Consider the following 18655-nt stretch of genomic DNA (forward strand, 5'->3'; position numbering starts at 1 on the left):
AGCTAGCCCAATACATATGCATTTCATACACTCCACAAATACAGAGTAACTCAGGCTGAAGCTGCCCATTTCCAGACCCGCCCTGAAAAGTGGTCAGTTGTGTGCGCGCATCCGTGTACCCCATAGGTTAGTACAGTGGTAAAATGTAGTGACAGAGTTGTGCAAAGAAGCTTGCCAAGTACATTACCCAAGCCATTGGTCTTTCCACACTAAATTCACACTGATTTTTGCTTCAAATTGTTTACTTCAAAAATGTTGAATCATTAAAACACAGCTATGTACCAGATTCACTTTTTTCTGGCCTTCCTTTTTTTAGTTTAACTACTGATCTGCACATCAGTTTACTAAAGCGTCATCATCATCCAAGCTAACCAATATTTAGCACATTCGTTGTTTAAAATTGTTTTATTTTCCTTCTTTAGGCCCATAACAACCAGCCTCTTGTGCTGATTTGACTTAACATGCATCTCACTGGTATATTAAACCAAACATGTAACTCTGCTGCATTATGAAGACAGCAGCCAGCCAGTGAAGGAAGTGCCATATGTGGTTTTATATACAAGAGATAGGCATTACTATTATATTGTATGTATATTCTACTGCTAGATTCATTATCCACAAAGAGTAAGGTACACCAATTATACTGCATAAATAGTAAAAGTTACACAATTTTAGGCATTTTCAAAACACTTTTTGCTTGATAGTGTCATTTAAATCAACTCAGTGATTAATCTACTGTCTACGTCAAACTACAACATAAATGTTACTTATATTCATAACTGGGCAGCCTCAGTCACCATTCACCAATATTCATCCACATTCATTTGCTAGGTAAACAGGACGGTATTCTGATAATATAAAATAATCAATTTCTTAGTTTACTTTTTGGGTTAATAAGAAATTAACATAATCAAAACTATATTTTCCTTTCTAGTTAATATTTCTAATAACGACTCAATATGTCGCTTAAAATCTATTTTAAATGACAGCCATACAAATTAGATAGAATAGTAAATTAAGCTACATCTTTAGAAAAGCCACTCAGAAAGACGAAGAAATAAAAATTTTTACCCCTTGATGTACAACTTTTCCACAATCGTCTGCCAACCTTCCAAAGAATAAAACATTGACGGTGCTGGTCTTTGAACATGAATTCTCTGACTCTATAACAAGAAGCATAAACAAACCAGATTACTACAAATCCTTTTATACCAAAATGGTGACAGAAAAGTCTCTACAAAAACATTCTATACAATGCAAAACACATTTTTATTTGAATAACGAAAACTGATATATACATGCAAAATATTTTAAAAGGCCCAGAAAAGCAGCTATACAAACAATACTGTCTATATGAAATAGAATACTTTTCATGTGTTTGATCACAATTTAAAATGTGCATGTACAGAGAAACAATGTATATTAAACATAGAAGTGACAAAGCTCCCACTTTGGATGATGTTACAGATAGAATACACTACTAAGTTATATTTAATTCTCTGTATTAGCAAAGAATATATTGTATAACTATTTTATATGGAGATAATCCATGACTTATCATAGAATCATATCATAGAATATCAGGGTTGGAAGGGACCCCTGAAGGTCATCTAGTCCAACCCCCTGCTCGAAGCAGGACCAATTCCCAGTTAAATCATCCCAGCCAGGGCTTTGTCAAGCCTGACCTTAAAAACCTCTAAGGAAGGAGATTCTACCATCTCCCTAGGTAACGCATTCCAGTGTTTCACCACCCTCATAGTGAAAAAGTTTTTCCTAATATCCAATCTAAACCTCCCCCACTGCAACTTGAAAAAAGTCCCTTCATGCACTTGTAAGTACCAAGAAGTTTTCCCCGGGGAGCTGGGAGACCTAGGTTTGAATATCTGCTATAATTAAGCTTTCATTTTAAAACATATTCTAGCTGTTATGGTTACAGAAATGACCATCCATGTGTGAATCGATACAGTCATTTTTTTGAAACTGTAAAGAACTCCAGTGCCCCTGCTGAGGCTCATAGATAACCTGACTCGCAGCAGAGTGCAATTAACAAAACTCTGGGGAAGTTTCAGGTCTATTCAGACCTGAGTAGGTAGCAGTGAAACTGACAATGACTGCATCAAATTCACCTGCTGCTAGGACGGCGTGGGCAAACTTTTTGGCCTGAGGGCCACATCGGGGTTGTGCAACTGTATGGAGGACCAGGTAGGGAAGGCTGTGCCTCCCCAAACAGCCTAGCCCCCGTTCCCTATCCACCCCCTCCCACTTCCCACCCCCCTCAGAACCCCTGACCCATCCAACCCCCCCTTCTCCTTGACCCCTGACTGCCCCCTCACAGGAGCCCCCCACCCCCTATCCGCCCCAACCCACCCCCTATCCAACTCCCCCCCACTCCCTGTCCCCTGACTGCCACAACCCCTATCCACATCCCCACCCCCTAATAGGCCCCTGGGACTCCCACGCCATATCAGACTGCCCTTGTTCCCCGTGCTCTGACCCTCCCCCCAAGAACCTCCGCCCCAACCACCCCCCGGTCACCCCCATCCAACCTCCCTCCCCTCCCCCCCCGGCTCCCTGCCTGTCCCTTGGGACCCTCTGCCCCTTATCCAACCCCCCCGCTCCCTTACCATGCCAGAGCCAGCCACGCTGCCCGATAGGAGTGGCAGGCCAGAGCACCGCCCGCGTGGTGGCATGGCTGTCTGGGAGGGGCCGGGGGTAAGCCTCCCGGCCAGGAGCTCAGAGACCAGGCAGGACAGTCCCGTGGGCTGGATGTGGCCCACAGGCCATAGTTTGCCCACCTCTGTGTGCTAGGAGCATCAGCACTGCAGATAAGTTTCATCTACACTGCATGCTTTTCAGGGGTGTATAGTGCACATACTCATGTAGACCCTGTAGCACAGGTACAAACAGCAGGGTAAATGGTGAGGCATGGCTTAGGCAAGTAGAATAAAGACATGCTTGAAGGGTGTGGGTATATACTCAAGTACACATCCAATAAGGCTCTCAACTCACCCAAGCCGTGCCTCCCCATCTACACTGCTATTTTTGTCAGCGCGGTGTCCTGTTGCTTCCCCACTGATAGAGCCTTTCTCTGCTGCCTCCCCTCTGCCAGAACTTTTCATTGGATCATCTAGCTGCACACCGCAGTGTGGACACAATGTGCTTTTCACTCTGGCATGTAGCTACGTGTACACAACACGCTGCTGAAAGTGATGTGTAGTGTAAACGTAACTAGAGAGTAGAGGACAAGAACCACAAAATAACCCTTGAGGCTGGAGAGGTATAGTAATAGATTAGCCCCCCTTTCCCTACCCTCATACAACAACCAGGAGACAGAGAGGAGTCAAGTAGCAGAGATCCTCTAGTGGAGGACAGGATGGGGGCGAGCAGAAGTAAAGTGGGAAGGAGGAAGACAGAAATAAAATATTTTCTTCTGGGCCAGAAGAGGGACTTCAAAACTTAAGGCTAGTCTACACTGGCAACGCTAAAGCACTGCCACGGCAGCACTTGTGTGGTCTTGTGTGGTCGCGGCGCAGCGTTGGGAGAAAGCTCTCCCCGCGCTCTAAAAAACCCACCTCCATGAGGGGCATGGCTCCCAGTGCTGGTGCACTGTCTACATTGGTGCTTTACAGCACTGAAACTTGCTGCGCTCGGGGTGTGTTTTTTCACACCCCTGAGCGAGAAAGTTGCAGCGCTGTAAACTGCCAGTGTAGACAAGCCCTTAGACACTGTATTGCCAGAGTCCAATACAAGAGTTAGTGCCCCGAGCAGTATCTAGGAACACCATCTGCATTCTTTCTCCACAGGAACTGGGCTTCTCAGCAGTTGTTTTGAATCTCACTGGCAATCTTTCCCTTCCTCATCTTTTGTTTCAGCTTCTAGCTGTGCAGTTTAGTCTTGACTACTAAATGTCTCTTTTTTTAAAACCCAAGTCAATTAGTTAAAGATATAGCTTTAATCTGTTCAACCTGGAATAGGACTCAATATGTTATACATTATATCTTCTGTCAGCACAATGGCCACAATAAATGCTTTATTTTCATATATCAACCATGGTGATTACTACTGAATTTGATTCAGTTGCTCTTCAGTTTTTCAAGTGGTTACAAACTGAAGAAATGCAGCATTAAGACAGTACATAAAAGTAATATATTGCTGGAACAATCTATAACAACAGATTACAAGGTTGCATAACTACAAGAAGTCTGTTGAAGCACTATGGTCACGTTGCTTCAAATGACTCAGTGGCATGTAAATTTAAAATACCATATTCTGAGGGAACGTATACAAGTGCTGAACACAACAAAACAGCTCTTTTCCAAGGTTTATTAATACTGATATAGCAAAATTTTAAGAGATGCATTAGTAATTTCAACAGAAGTAAAGAATTGTATGTTTAAATGGGAATACCTTGAAGTACAATCTTGAAAAATTCTGTTCCATTTCCAAGTTTAGTTAAAGGGTAGGAGAGAATAACTGTTCCCTGAAATGAAAGAAGAGACAAAAAAAAATTGATTAACAAAAAACTCCAAAATAAAGCTATGAGCAACTCTGGGTCACTGCAATAGAAATAACTGGTAGAAGCTTCAAAGCACAAAGCCAGCTTTTGCTCTGGAGTGTCCAGCATGAATTAATGTTATTGTGGTTTGACAAATAGATTGTGGGGGGAGGTTTAGAGTAATTTGGTGGTAAAGGTTAAGAAGATATGAGAGCAAGTAAGTGAATTTTAACCAAAAGGTGTCAGTTCTAAGAGGGTGTTTGACATTGAGCAATTTAATCATCTAGACTAAAGCAACGAGAAAGGAAGAAAGCAAGTGGCTAATAGGTGACCAAAACTAAAATAATCACTGCTTTTCATATATATGTTCTTGGACTTTCCACTCGGAGAAAAGCAGCACATATCCGGTGAGAAGTTAACTAAAGCAAGTAAACCAGAGAAGGCAGGAAAACAATAGCCTCTCAGAATATAGGAAATAATATTTAGACAGAGGAGCATAACAAAATAATTAACTGAGAGTTACAAACCAGGAGATAAAAATATGTAGGCATTAAAAATAAATTTGATTTCTGACAAAGATTCAAGTGGACAGACACATAAGCAACTCTCAACAACATTTCTGCAAGAGTTGTTGTCAGTAGTTGCTACACAGATGCTAACGAGTACCTCAGAAATGTAGGCCATGTACTTAAAGTAGGTACCACAATGATAGGTTTTGCTAGTTAAGGGCAAATGAAGGGCTAATTCACAGACGTAAAAAAAGTGGCTAAAGAGGTGATGCAAAATAATCAGAAGATACAATGGATTGCAAATATTCTGGAGGAAAATATTGAGATGCATGTGAAATTAGAGTCAAGAGACAAAAATACAGAAATTCATATGGGAATAAATAATCCTCTGTATAAATGGTACTTAAGATGTGGAGAACTGATCAGAATAGTGGTATCATCCAAACCCGGGGTTTGTAGCGTTGAATCACACCATTGTGTGAACGTTGCAAATACTTTTTGGCTGTACAGGGTAACCTACTAACAATCAAACTCCGTTTACACTGAAGTCAAATGGAAGCACAGAATTATATCATTGCATTCCAATTCTAGTTATACTGGACATCTGCTTAGAATGAATGAATGGGGCAAAAAAGGGATTTTACCATAAAAAGGTTAATTAACAGAACATGTAAGTCAACTGAGTGCATTCCTCCACATTTGGCAGGTTTAGTACTATGCCCATTTTAAAAATAGAACAATATGGAGAATGGTTCAGGGGGAAGAAAAACATAAGGTTTGAAAAATCAATATATATATCTATCTATCTGTAAGAGAACTGGGTATGTTCAGTATGGAGAAAACATGGTTGCAGTAGAGAGGGAGAAAGACAACCTTCTATAAAAACACAAAAGGAGCATTACCAAGATGACAGGTATGTTATTACCAGCCAGCCAGGACAGAAAGAGTCATAGTGGTCTTATATTGCATCACGGGAAGTGTGGGTTAAATATTAGAAGACAGTGTTAGGCAGTGGAAACAGCTGTCACAAAAGGAGGAGGCACAAAAGCTAAATGAAGTATAGACTACCTATCAATAGCCATCTATTACAGACACTTTAAGAAATAAACAACATTCGGCAACTAACCAGTAACCGAAATAGAAGTCTCCACATTAAATCCAAATAATTTTTCTTCTTTTTTTGTCTAAAAAGGTAATTATTAAAATAAATCCAACTACCCCTAATCTTCAACATATTTCAAATAGAATAGTGATTCAGAACATGTTGTACAGCTTTATTTCTGCCAAAGCAGCAATAGTGTTTCATTTAGAACAAAACAAAGAAAAAGTTATAACATAGGCTGTATTTTATCATGGTAATAATGCCACTTTTCAGGAGCAAGATGGCAAGTTTATGGGGCAACATGAAATGTTATAAATGCACATTTTAATCACCAGCAACCACTAAAACTATGCTTTATAAAGGTACTGGAAATGTCCCTAAAAGTACCTGAAGAAACAGATTTTCCACTCATATTTTAATTTGGGGATTTATTTAAAATTACAAGTAAAGGATAACCTGTGTACAAGTTGTTAAAAAAGATTCACTAAATTTTGTCTGTTGCCAGTAACATCAGTCTAAATCCATAGTTCCATTGAATCTAATGGAGCTACCAGTGTAAAAGAGCAGAAACTGATTAAAGATGGGGGGTTGGGGCGGAAGGGAGAAAGCAACTGAAGAGTTAATGACAATCTGTGATAAATGAAAGGCGGGCTCCCTTCTATGAACACTCAGCGAGCCAGTTAGCTATAAAATCCCTCTTAGTAGCTGTTCTCTACTTGCTTTACCTGTAAAGAGTTAAAAAGTCTCCCTATTATGCACAGGTAAAAGGAAGGGAGTGTGCACCTGACCAAAAAAGCCATTGGGAAGGATAGAACTTTTTAAAATTGAGAAAAAACTTCCCCTTTCTCTGTCTGTTGTTCTCGGGGAGAGGCAAACAGGGAGCAAGTATGCTGTAAGAAGCTTGGGGCCAGGTATGAAAAATCCTCGGTATCATACCTAAAACTACTCATTTGAAATCCCAGATATGTAAGTAGATCAGGAAATGTCTGGGAAGATGCAATTAGGTTTATGTCTTTTTATTTCTTTATGGCTTGTGGACTCCGCTGTGATAACCCCAAATGCTTTTGTTTTGCTTTTAACTTTTAAGCTGCACCTCAAGAAAGTTGTTCTTGATGCTTACTCCTTGAAAGTGGGTTTTTTGTTGTTTTTTTTTTAAATCTAGCACTTGCCTGAGTTTCCAGATGTATTTTCTTTTTGTTTCTAATAAAATTTACATTTTACCCCACAGGAAGGAATTCCCAAGTGCGCCTTCCTGGGTTCTCAAAGGATTTTGCACTTGGGTGGTTGCAGCATCTACCCATCCAAGGTCAGAGAAAAGTTGTAACTTTGTGAGTTTAATACAAGTTTAATACAAGCCTAGAGTGGCCAGTATTAATTTTTAGAATCCTTGCAGGCCCCCACTTCCTGCATTCAGAGTGCCAGAGTGGGGAATCAGCCTTGACACAAGCAAAGGATAACCTGTGCACAAGTTGTTAAAAAAAGAGACACCAAATTTTAATAAAAACAAATGAGCAAGAATAAGTGTTCTGGAACTTTTGTTGGAGGAACTGTTCTTCATTTGAGTTCATTCTGTTGCAGCACTATATGCTGACCTAAGTTCTCTGGTTTCATGCCCCTGCATTTAACATCTAGCATTAGTATAACACAGTGGTCCTCTGGGGGGATGCAGAGGAACATGCAGGAGCACAGGGAGAGGCAGCCCTGCAGTGAGGCCTGGGCCAGCCCCCACAGGAGTGGGAAAGGAGCTCCACCCAGTGCCACTCTCCCCCAGCCCAACTCTGCTCCACTCCCTGCTCCACCCCAATCCAATTCTGCCCTCATTCCCTCTCTGCCCCCAGGCCAGCTTCGCCTCTAGTCTCAGCTCCTTCCCCCATCCCCAGTTCCGCCCCCAGCTCCACCACTGAGCACACTGTGCAGTAATGGAGGGAGGACACAGACAGATTCCACTACTGGTGGTGGTTGGACGGGGGGGGGGGGGGGACGCACAGCAGGAAAACTTTGAGCACCACTGACAGAACATAAAAAGAAGGTTTAATCACTTGCACTATGGACTGGCACTTAAAGAAAACTTTCAAGTCTGGAAAACATTCTGTGCTAACCTGATAAAACTAAACAACGTCCTTTTCACTCAATCCAGTTGTGCTTTCACGGCGATATAATCCTCAGAAGCTGGTTTACTAGAAAGATATCTGATAACCTCCAAGGCTTCCTATGTCGATAAAGTACTTGCACTGCTTCAAATTAGGTGCACCTGGCTGATATAATCAACCATTTTGCTGCTTATGCTCTAATAAATTTGTTAGTCTCTAAGGTGCCACAAGTACTCCTTTTCATTTTGCTCCAAGCACTCCTGCAGTGTCTGGGTGCATCTTACCATGGTGTGTGTGTTTTGGTTTGCTCCTTTCTTTTTGCATCTCAGTACTCAAAAGCTTATCTGTGTCTTCTGGTAAAGTGACAAAATCCAGTTTTGTGACATAAATCAAGTGGGCTTTCAGTTAGTCTGCCTCATGTTTTGCCCATTTCTACTGATGCAGATACATACTATGTATTCTACATCCTTAAAATTACATTTGATAGACAAAATTTTGATTTGACAAAATTACACCATTGTCAGTTGCTGTACCTTTCTTTGGAAAAGGAGCTGTCCTAATCCAAGTGTCCTACGTAGCAAAAAGTATCAGGAAATCAAACATTGCAATGACCAACAAGGAAAGCAATACTAAGAGCTTGTCTACACTACTGGGGTAAGTCGACTTAAGTTACACTACCCCAACTCTATGAATAACATAGCTTAGGTGGACTTAACTGCAGTGTCTACATCATGCTGCGTCGACAGGAGACACTCTCCCATCGACTTACCTTCCTCCTCTCTTTATGGTGGAGTACAGGAATCGACCAGAGAGAGCTCTGCGGTCAATTTAGTGGGTCTTCACTCGACCTGCAGCAGCATCGATTCACAGTAAGTGCAGACGTGGCCTAAGTATTTGCAGTGACACTGCAAGAACTGTTTGTAAATGGCTTTCATTGGAGTAGCTATGAATTGCCCTATTTTCTTTCTTCCCCAACTACCACTAGAAAACTTACGTTCCTAAAGCTCCTCCTCCAAATGTTCCCCAAGAAGTACAGGAGATGTGCCAAGATGTTAAACGTGTTCCATTAAGTAGTATGTGTTTCAGGCTTTTGCCCAGTACTTGCTCACTTTCACAGCACTGTCCCTCACGTATCCAAACACCTTCGTGAAAAGGTTTGGAAAATGGTTTACAATACATAATCTCCAGAATAACACATTCCAACAGAATAGCTTGGAATGTGTTATTTCATTTCAGCTGGCAGTTAAACTTAAGAAAATCAAATTTTTGTCTGAAAATATTTGATAACTTATGCCTAAACAAACATCTAAAATTAGTTGGTCTACTCTTGCAGTTTAGTACTTCGTATCTAGTCAGTTTCATTGATTCCCCTGAGCAGTCAGCTTCATACAGCAAAAGGAGAGGGGAACTTTAAAATAAAAAAAAAACAACAGGAAAATGTGATTGTAAAACTACAAAAGACAGTGGGGAGACTCAGGGCAGCTGTAGCAAGAGGATTTTCTTTTTAAACTAGACTAAATTCCATGCTGCTATGTGTTCCTTTATCACCTTTGCTGAGTCAGGATAAATTCATTGAGGACAAAATGAATTTAGACATTGGCCAAAAAATTAAAAATTGATTCGGCTCATTTCCTTTTAGCTCTGCAACATGGTAATCCCTCTGGAGAGCGACAGTAACTATGGATTCAGAGTAGCAGCCATGTTAGTCTGTATCTGTAAAAAGAAAAGGAGGACTTGTGGCACCTTAGAGACTAACAAATTTATTTGAGCATAAGCTTTTGTGAGCTAGAGCTCACTTCATCAGATGCATTCTATGGAGTTCAACCACTGAGATGATCTCAGGCTATTTTAGGGTTGCTCACAGCTAGCCATGCAAAACTGGATTCTCCAGAGCACTTAGCATTCAACATTGCTTCCTCAACATTAAAAAGGATTAGTTTGCTAACTGCATTGTTTTGTGCCAAACAACTCTTTCACGGTCACCTGCTTATTCCTAGAAGAGGCTGCAGCAGAATCAAGCTCTCTCAATGTGAGACAAGGGTCCTAAAATGCGATTGTATCTAGCTTCTCCTTTACAATCAGCGAAAATACTGCACTATCACCAGACACACTAAGCCCTGGTCTACACTAGGACTTTAGGTCGAATTTAGCAACGTTAAATCGATTTAAACCTGCACCCGTCCACACAGTGAAGCCCTTTATTTCGACTTAAAGGGCTCTTAAAATCGATTTCCTTACTCCACCCCTGACAAGTGGATTAGCGCTTAAATCGACGTTCCCAGCTCGAATTTGGGGTACTGTGGACACAATTCGATGGTATTGGCCTCCGGGAGCTATCCCAGAGTGCTCCATTCTGACCGCTCTGGACAGCACTCTCAACTCAGATGCACTGGCCAGGTAGACAGGAAAAGAACCGTGAACTTTTGAATCTCATTTCCTGTTTGGCCAGCGTGGCAAGCTGCAGGTGACCATGCAGAGCTCATCAGCACAGGTGACCATGATGGAGTCCCAGAATCGCAAAAGAGCTCCAGCATGGACCGAACGGGAGGTACGGGATCTGATCGCTGTTTGGGGAGAGGAATCCGTGCTATCAGAACTCCGTTCCAGTTTTCGAAATGCCAAAACCTTTGTGAAAATCTCCCAGGGCATGAAGGACAGAGGCCATAACAGGGACCCGAAGCAGTGCCGCGTGAAACTGAAGGAGCTGAGGCAAGCCTACCAGAAAACCAGAGAGGCGAACAGCCGCTCTGGGTCAGAGCCCCAAACATGCCGCTTCTATGATGAGCTGCATGCCATTTTAGGGGGTTCAGCCACCACTACCCCAGCCATGTTGTTTGACTCCTTCAATGGAGATGGAGGCAATACGGAAGCAGGTTTTGGGGACGAAGAAGATGAGGAGGAGGAGGAGGTTGTAGATAGCTCACAGCAAGCAAGCGGAGAAACCGGTTTTCCCGACAGCCAGGAACTGTTTCTCACCCTAGACCTGGAGCCAGTACCCCCCGAACCCACCCAAGGCTGCCTCCTGGACCCAGCAGGCGGAGAAGGGACCTCTGGTGAGTGTACCTTTTAAAATGCTATACATGGTTTAAAAGCAAGCATGTGAAAGGATTACTTTGCCCTGGCATTTGCGGTTCTCCTAGATGTAGTCCTAAAGCCTTTGCAAAAGGTTTCTGGGGAGGGCAGCCTTATTTCGTCCTTCATGGTAGGACACTTTATCACTCCAGGCCAGTAACACATACTCGGGAATCACTGTAGAACAAAGCATTGCAGTGTATGTTTGCTGGCATTCAACCAAAATCCGTTCTTTCTCTCTCTGTGTTATCCTCAGGAGAGTGAGATATAATTCATGGTCACCTGGTTGAAATAGGGTGCTTTTCTTCAGGGACACTCAGTATAGCCCATTCCTGCTGGGCTGTTTGCCTGTGGCTGAACAGAAATGTTCCCCGCTGTTAGCCATAGGGAGGGGGGAAGGTTGAGGGGGTAGTCAGGCGGTGGGAGGAGGCAAAATGCGACCTTGTAACGAAAGCACATGTGCTATGTATGTAATGTTAACAGCAAGGTTTACCCTGAAAGAGTGTAGCGACTGTTTTATAAAATGTGTCTTTTTAAATACCGCTGTCCCTTTTTTTTTCTCCACCAGCTGCATGTGTTTCAATGATCACAGGATCTTCTCCTTCCCAGAGGCTAGTGAAGCTTAGAAAGAAAAAAAAACGCACTCGCGATGAAATGTTCTCCGAGCTCATGCTGTCCTCCCACACTGACAGAGCACAGACGAATGCGTGGAGGCAAATAATGTCAGAGTGCAGGAAAGCACAAAATGACCGGGAGGAGAAGTGGCGGGCTGAAGAGAGTAAGTGGCGGGCTGAAGAGAGTAAGTGGCGGGCTGAAGAGAGTAAGTGGCGGGCTGAAGACAGGGCTGAAGCTCAAATGTGGCGGCAGCGTGATGAGAGGAGGCAGGATTCAATGCTGAGGCTGCTGCAGGACCAAACCAGAATGCTCCAGTGTATGGTTGAGCTGCAGCAAAGGCAGCTGGAGCACAGACTGCCACTGCTGCCCCTCTGTAACCAACCGCCCTCCTCCCCAAGTTCCATAGCCTCCACACCCAGACGCCCAAGAACGCGGTGGGGGGGCCTCCAGCCAACCAGCCACTCCACAACAGAGGATTGCCCAAAAAAAAGAAGGCTGTCATTCAATAAATTTTAAAGTTGTAAACTTTTAAAGTGCTGTGTGGCATTTTCCTTCCCTCCTCCACCACCCCTCCTGGGATACCTTGGTAGTCATCCCCCTATTTGTGTGATGAATGAATAACGAATGCATGAATGTGAAGCAGCAATGACTTTATTGCCTCTGCAAGCGGTGATTAAAGGGAGGAGGGGAGGGTGGTTAGCTTACAGGGAAGTAGAGTGAACCAAGGGGCGGGGGGTTTCATCAAGGAGAAACAAACAGAACTTTCACACCGTAGCCTGGCCAGCCATGAAACTGGTTTTCAAAGCTTCTCTGATGCGTACCGTGCCCTCCTGAGCTCTTCTAACCGCCCTGGTGTCTGGCTGCGCGTAACCAGCAGCTAGGCGATTTGCCTCAACCTCCCACCCCGCCATAAACGTCTCCCCCTTACTCTCACAGATATTGTGGAGCACACAGCAAGCAGTAATAACAGTGGGAATATTGGTTTCGCTGAGGTCTAAGCGAGTCAGTAAACTGCGCCAGCGCGCCTTTAAACGTCCAAATGCACATTCTACCACCATTCTGCACTTGCTCAGCCTGTAGTTGAACAGCTCCTGACCACTGTCCAGGCTGCCTGTGTACGGCTTCATGAGCCATGGCATTAAGGGGTAGGCTGGGTCCCCAAGGATACATATAGGCATTTCAACATCCCCAACAGTTATTTTCTGGTCTGGGAAGAAAGTCCCTTCCTGCAGCTTTTGAAACAGAACAGAGTTCCTGAAGATGCGAGCGTCATGCACCTTTCCCGGCCATCCCACGTTGATGTTGGTGAAACGTCCCTTGTGATCCACCAGAGCTTGCAGCACTATCGAAAAGTACCCCTTGCGGTTTATGTACTCGCCGGCTTGGTGCTCCGGTGCCAAGATAGGGATATGGGTTCCGTCTATAGCCCCACCACAGTTAGGGAATCCCATTGCAGCAAAGCCATCCACTATGACCTGCACATTTCCCTGGGTCACTACCCTTGATATCAGCAGATCTTTGATTGCGTGAGCTACTTGCATCACAGCAGCCCCCACAGTAGATTTGCCCACTCCAAATTGATTCCCAACTGACCGGTAGCTGTCTGGCGTTGCAAGCTTCCACAGGGCTATCGCCACTCGCTTCTCAACTGTGAGGGCTGCTCTCATCTTGGTATTCATGCGCTTCAGGGCAGGGGAAAGCAAGTCACAAAGTTCCATGAAAGTGCCCTTACGCATGCGAAAGTTTCGCAGCCACTGGGAATCGTCCCAGACCTGCAACACTATGCGGTCCCACCAGTCTGTGCTTGTTTCCCGAGCCCAGAATCGGCGTTCCACAGCATGAACCTGCCCCATTAGCACCATGATGCATGCATTGGCAGGGCCCATGCTTTCAGAGAAATCTGTGTCCATGTCCTGATCGCTCACGGGACCGCGCTGACGTCGCCTCCTCGCCCGGTATCGCGTTGCCATGTTCTGGTGCTGCATATACTGCTGGATAATGCGTGTGGTGGTTGATGTGCTCCTAATTGCCAAAATGAGCTCAGCGGCCTCCATGCTTGCCTTGGTATGGCGTCCGCACAGAAAAAAGGCGCGGAACGATTGGCTGCCGTTGCTCTGACGGAGGGAGGGGCGACTGACGACACGGCTTACAGGGTTGGCTTCAGGGAGCTAAAATCAACAAAGGGTGTGCCTGTACATCAAGGAGTATTTCAGGCAGGACTGCACGGAGGGTTCCAATAAGAAATGGTGCACCAAAGTTATCGTTGTTATTGGAACAAGGAGGTTAGCCTGGCCTCTGATTGATACATGGCTAGATTAACCTCGCTGCGCCTTCTCTGTGACTGACTGCAGTGTGATCTAGACAGGGGAGGAGGAAAATGAGTACAAAACAAATCTGGTCTATTTCTTGTTCTGACCCACTCCATCTATCCTTTACATCTTTGGCTGGCAGCAGACAAAAAAGGCGCGAAATGATTGTCTGCCCTTGCTTTCACGGGGGGAGGGAGGGTGGGAACGGGGTCCTGACGATATGTACCCAGAACCACCCGCGACAATGTTTTAGCCCCATCAGGCATTGGGATATCAACCCAGAATTCCAATGGGCAGCGGAGACTGCGGGAACTGTGGGATAGGTACGCACAGTGCAACGCTCCAGAAGTCGACGCTTGCCTCGGTACTGTGGAAGCGCTCCGCCGAGTTAATGCACTTAATGCACTTAGAGCATTTTCTGTGGGGACACACACACTCGAATATATAAAACCGATTTCAAAAAAACCGACTTCTATAAATTCGACCTAATTTCGTAGTGTAGACATACCCTAAACATTCTGCTTTCCAACTGCAGATGTAGATTTTGGCAGAAGTATTTCCTAATTTAGAATCTGCTTTTGTCTGCCTCAACATTTTACTACATGTCCAGTAATTCTGTACAGTCTGTCACACTTGCTTGCAGAAGTGGCTGTTGCTTGGCAGGCTGAAAAGCCAGAATCTATATTACTCCAAAGAGCACACAGATATCCATAAGTGGGAGGAAAGGAGAAACGCAGAACTTAGGAGAATGTGTTTTTTCCTGAAAGACTTTAGGGGGTGGGGATATCATGTCCCTTTTCACTTCAATTCTCAAAATATTTCCTCTCATCCTCCTGGGAATAATTCACTCCACCTCAAGAAACTGCAGCAACAAGCCCTTCCTGCAGACTAAACCACCTAGCACATGGAAGATTGAAGACAATGCAAAAAATACAGAGAAAGGAGGCCAAGACCTCTCTTGGCCACACACAACATGATAGCAATTTGAAATTAATTCTCTTTCTTTTAAGCTCCTGTGTTTTCCCCTTTTCCCCCCTATTATTCTCAGTGATCTGGTCCGCAGGTTCAGCCCCCCACAGAAATAACAATCAGGCCAGATGGCTTGTGGCAAGATCTCACTAGCATCCCCACACCTTATGGGAAACGGATCTCTGTATCACATCCACCTCACAGGTCTCTCTCTGAATGTGCACAGTATGCAAAACAATGATCGAAAGTTTGAACTGCCTGGCTTGTTTGGCTTTTTCTTCTAAACAGAGATTGTTTTTCACAGCAGACCTAATGAAAGTTTAGGATATTGATTCACATCCCCCCAAGTGTTTGGGACGATAAAACGGATTTAAAGTTACATTCACAGAAATCTTATTAAAGTAAACCTTTTGATAAAAGAACACAATATGGCCTCACATTTTAAGAAACAGATCTAAGGTGTCTATTTCACTAATATTCTGTGCCTGCAGCTGAGAACACACTCCTAAATGTGAACTACTCCATACCCCCTACATTTCCCAGTCTGGAACAACTAACTACTTGGCAACCAAACATTGCTATTATCAATGTAGCACATTTTATGGCAAGGGAATAAAAAGGAAAAAAACAATTACATTTTGATGTGGTAGCTGCTATTAGAATAATTGTCTTCATAAAACTGGGAGATTGAATTGCTTTGTATAAGAAATGAGAAACGCCTTTAAAAATCACCAGACCAGAAAAGTGATTTTAATCCATAGTGCTGTCATTTTAGGTTAGGTGTTTTTTTTCCTTTGTTTGATTGTTTATTTAATCAAGCCCCAAAAACCGCTCCAAAAACTGCAATTTTTTGGAATACAAATGCTATAAAGAAAATGGTAATGTGTTTTAAACAACAACTTAGATCCAGTGAGGATATGCAGATGCCGGGGCCATGTAAGGGGAGCTTACACATGCCTTATACATTTAGCTTTTTTTTTTTTTTTTTTTTATTTTAAAAAAAGATGACAAATATCCTCTTGCTAGTAAGTTACCTGAAAGTATTTGTTGGCCTGATCACAACCCATTTGCAGGTATTTTAAATCCACTTTCTGCAGATGGCTTAGTAGTAGAGTTTCAGGTGAGCCATCAATGACTTGAACAGGCATAGCTGCTTTACCTAAGTGAGATTAAAAATAAAAACACCAATTAGTCACATATTACTAACTTGTACAGTAAAGAAATAATTCAATCTTGTTGCAACTTTGGTTTGAATGTGAAGTCACTTCAATTGTGCTGGAGTTCAACTGCTTCATTTGGCATATTTATAATCTTCAACAGCAGATGAGCTCAAATATCTTACTGATGTTAGCAGGAGGCAAATCATATCAAAGGAGCACTTGCCTGACGTGAAGTCTCAAGTTAAGCCTTTTCAATTCACAAGCTTTTCAGTATTTTTTTTTTAAAGAATTCATTTTATATTAAGTTTCTGTAACAAAATAATGCTCACACATAATACTTAAATCCAAATAAAGAACAAAGTGGGCATCATGAGTATCATCTGCTCATAAAATCCATATAAAATAGTAAGTATCAGACCCTGACCTGGGAAGCCAGAATAGATATTTTTATGTCCTTACCAGCAGTTTATTGCAATTCAAAAAAGCTACAACAATTACTGTTGGGGGGGGAAAAAAAAAGTCATTCAAAGTGTAGCATGAATTTGGTATAAAACCAATTTTAATAAGATGTGAACATAGTTCTGTACAAGTTCCTATACAAATAAGTAGACATAAGAATAATGCATATAGTGATTTAATAAAAACTAGGCTCAACTGATTTTTCAAGATATCAGATGATAAATTAAATTTTATTTAGAAAGGAGCATAATCACTGCCAAATTAAATGTAAAAATGTACTAAGAAAAGCCAAAAAGGAGTTTGAAGAACAGCTAGCCAAAAAACTCAAAAGGTAATAAAAAGTTTTTTAAGCACATCAGAAGCAGGAAGCCTGCTAAACAACCAGTGGGGCCCCTGGACGAGAGACATACAAAAGGAGCACTTAAAGACAATAAAGTTATTGCAGAGAAACTAAATGAATTCTTTGCTTCAGTCTTCACACCTGAGGATGTTAGGGAGATTTCCAAACCTGAGCCGTCTTTTGTAGGTGACAAATCTGAGGAATTGTCACAGACTGAAGTGTCATTAGAGGAGGTTTTGGAATTGAGAAACTTAATAGTAACAAGTCAGCGGGACCAGATGGCATTCACCCAAGAATTCTGAAAGAACTCAAATGTGAAATTGCAGAACTATGGTTTGTAAACTGTCCTTTAAATCATCTCCCGTACCCAATGACTGGAAAATACCTAATGTAACACCAATATTTAAGAAGGTCTCTAGAGGCGATCCTGGCAATTACAGACCAGTTAGTCTAATGTCAGTACCGGGCAAATTAGTTGAAACAACAGTAAAGAATAAAATTGTCAGACACATAGAAGAACATAAATTGTTGCACAAAAGTCAACATGGTTTCTGTAAAGGGAAATCATGACTTACTAATCTATTACAGTTCTTTGAGGGGGTCAACAAACATGTGGACAAGGGAGATCCAGTGGACACAGTGTACTTAGATTTCCAGAAAGCCTTTGACAAGGTCCCTCACCAAAGGCTCTTACATAAATTAAGTTGTCATGGGATAAGAGGGAAGATCCTTTCATGGACTGAGAACTGGTTAAAAGACAGGGAACAAAGGGTAGGAATAAAAGGTAAATTTTCAGAATGGAGAGGGGTAACTAGTGGTGTTCTCCAAGGGTCAGTCCTAGGACCAATCCTATTCAACTTATTCATAAACCATCCAGAGAAAGGGGTAAACAGTGAGGTGGCAAAGTTTTCAGATGATACTAAACTGCTCAAGATAGTTAAGACCAAAGCATACGGTGAAGAACTTCTAAAAGATCTCATAAAACTAAGTGGTTGGGCAATTAAATGGCAAATGAAATTTAATGTGGATAAACATAAAGTAACCCACATTGGAAAAAAACAACCTCAACTATAGATACAATATGATGTTAGCTACAACTAATCAAGAGAAAGATCTTGGAGTCATCGTGGATAGCTCTCCGAAGACGTCCACACAGTGTGCAATGGCAGTCAAAAAGGTAAATGGGATGTTAGGAATCATTAAAAAAGGGATAGAGAATAAGATGGAGAATATCTTATTGCCCTTATATAAATCCATGGTACGCCCACATCTTGAATACCGCATACAGATGTGGTCGCCTCATCTCAAAAGAGATATACTGGCATTAGAAAAGGTTCCGAAAAAGGCAACTAAAATGATTAGGGGTTTGGAACAGGTCCCATATGAGGAGAGTTTAAAGAGGCTAGGACTTTTCAGCTTGGAAAGGAGACTAAGATATGACAGAGGTATATAAAATCATGAGGGGTGTGGAGAAAGTGAATAAGGAAAAGTTATTTACCTGTTCCCATAATATAAGAACAAGGGGACACCAAATG

General features: G+C 42.6%; 1 protein-coding gene across 3 annotated transcripts in view; it reads right to left on the reverse strand.

Moving 5' to 3' along the window:
- POT1 (protection of telomeres 1) overlaps nt 1–18655 on the reverse strand; it is a 149010-nt gene that overhangs the window by 125186 nt on the left and 5169 nt on the right. For all 3 annotated transcript variants that reach the window (XM_073328243.1, XM_073328242.1, XM_073328241.1), the window contains exons 2-4: nt 16196–16320; nt 4408–4480; nt 1072–1163 (exon numbers count right to left, since the gene is read on the reverse strand). In XM_073328243.1, the coding sequence (XP_073184344.1) occupies nt 1072–1163; nt 4408–4480; nt 16196–16309 (279 nt within the window). In that variant the 5' untranslated portion in view covers nt 16310–16320. The remainder of the gene's footprint in view (nt 1–1071; nt 1164–4407; nt 4481–16195; nt 16321–18655) is intronic.

The sequence above is a fragment of the Lepidochelys kempii genome, chromosome 1 (genome assembly GCF_965140265.1).
Source record: "Lepidochelys kempii isolate rLepKem1 chromosome 1, rLepKem1.hap2, whole genome shotgun sequence".
Classification (NCBI taxonomy): domain Eukaryota; kingdom Metazoa; phylum Chordata; order Testudines; family Cheloniidae; genus Lepidochelys; species Lepidochelys kempii.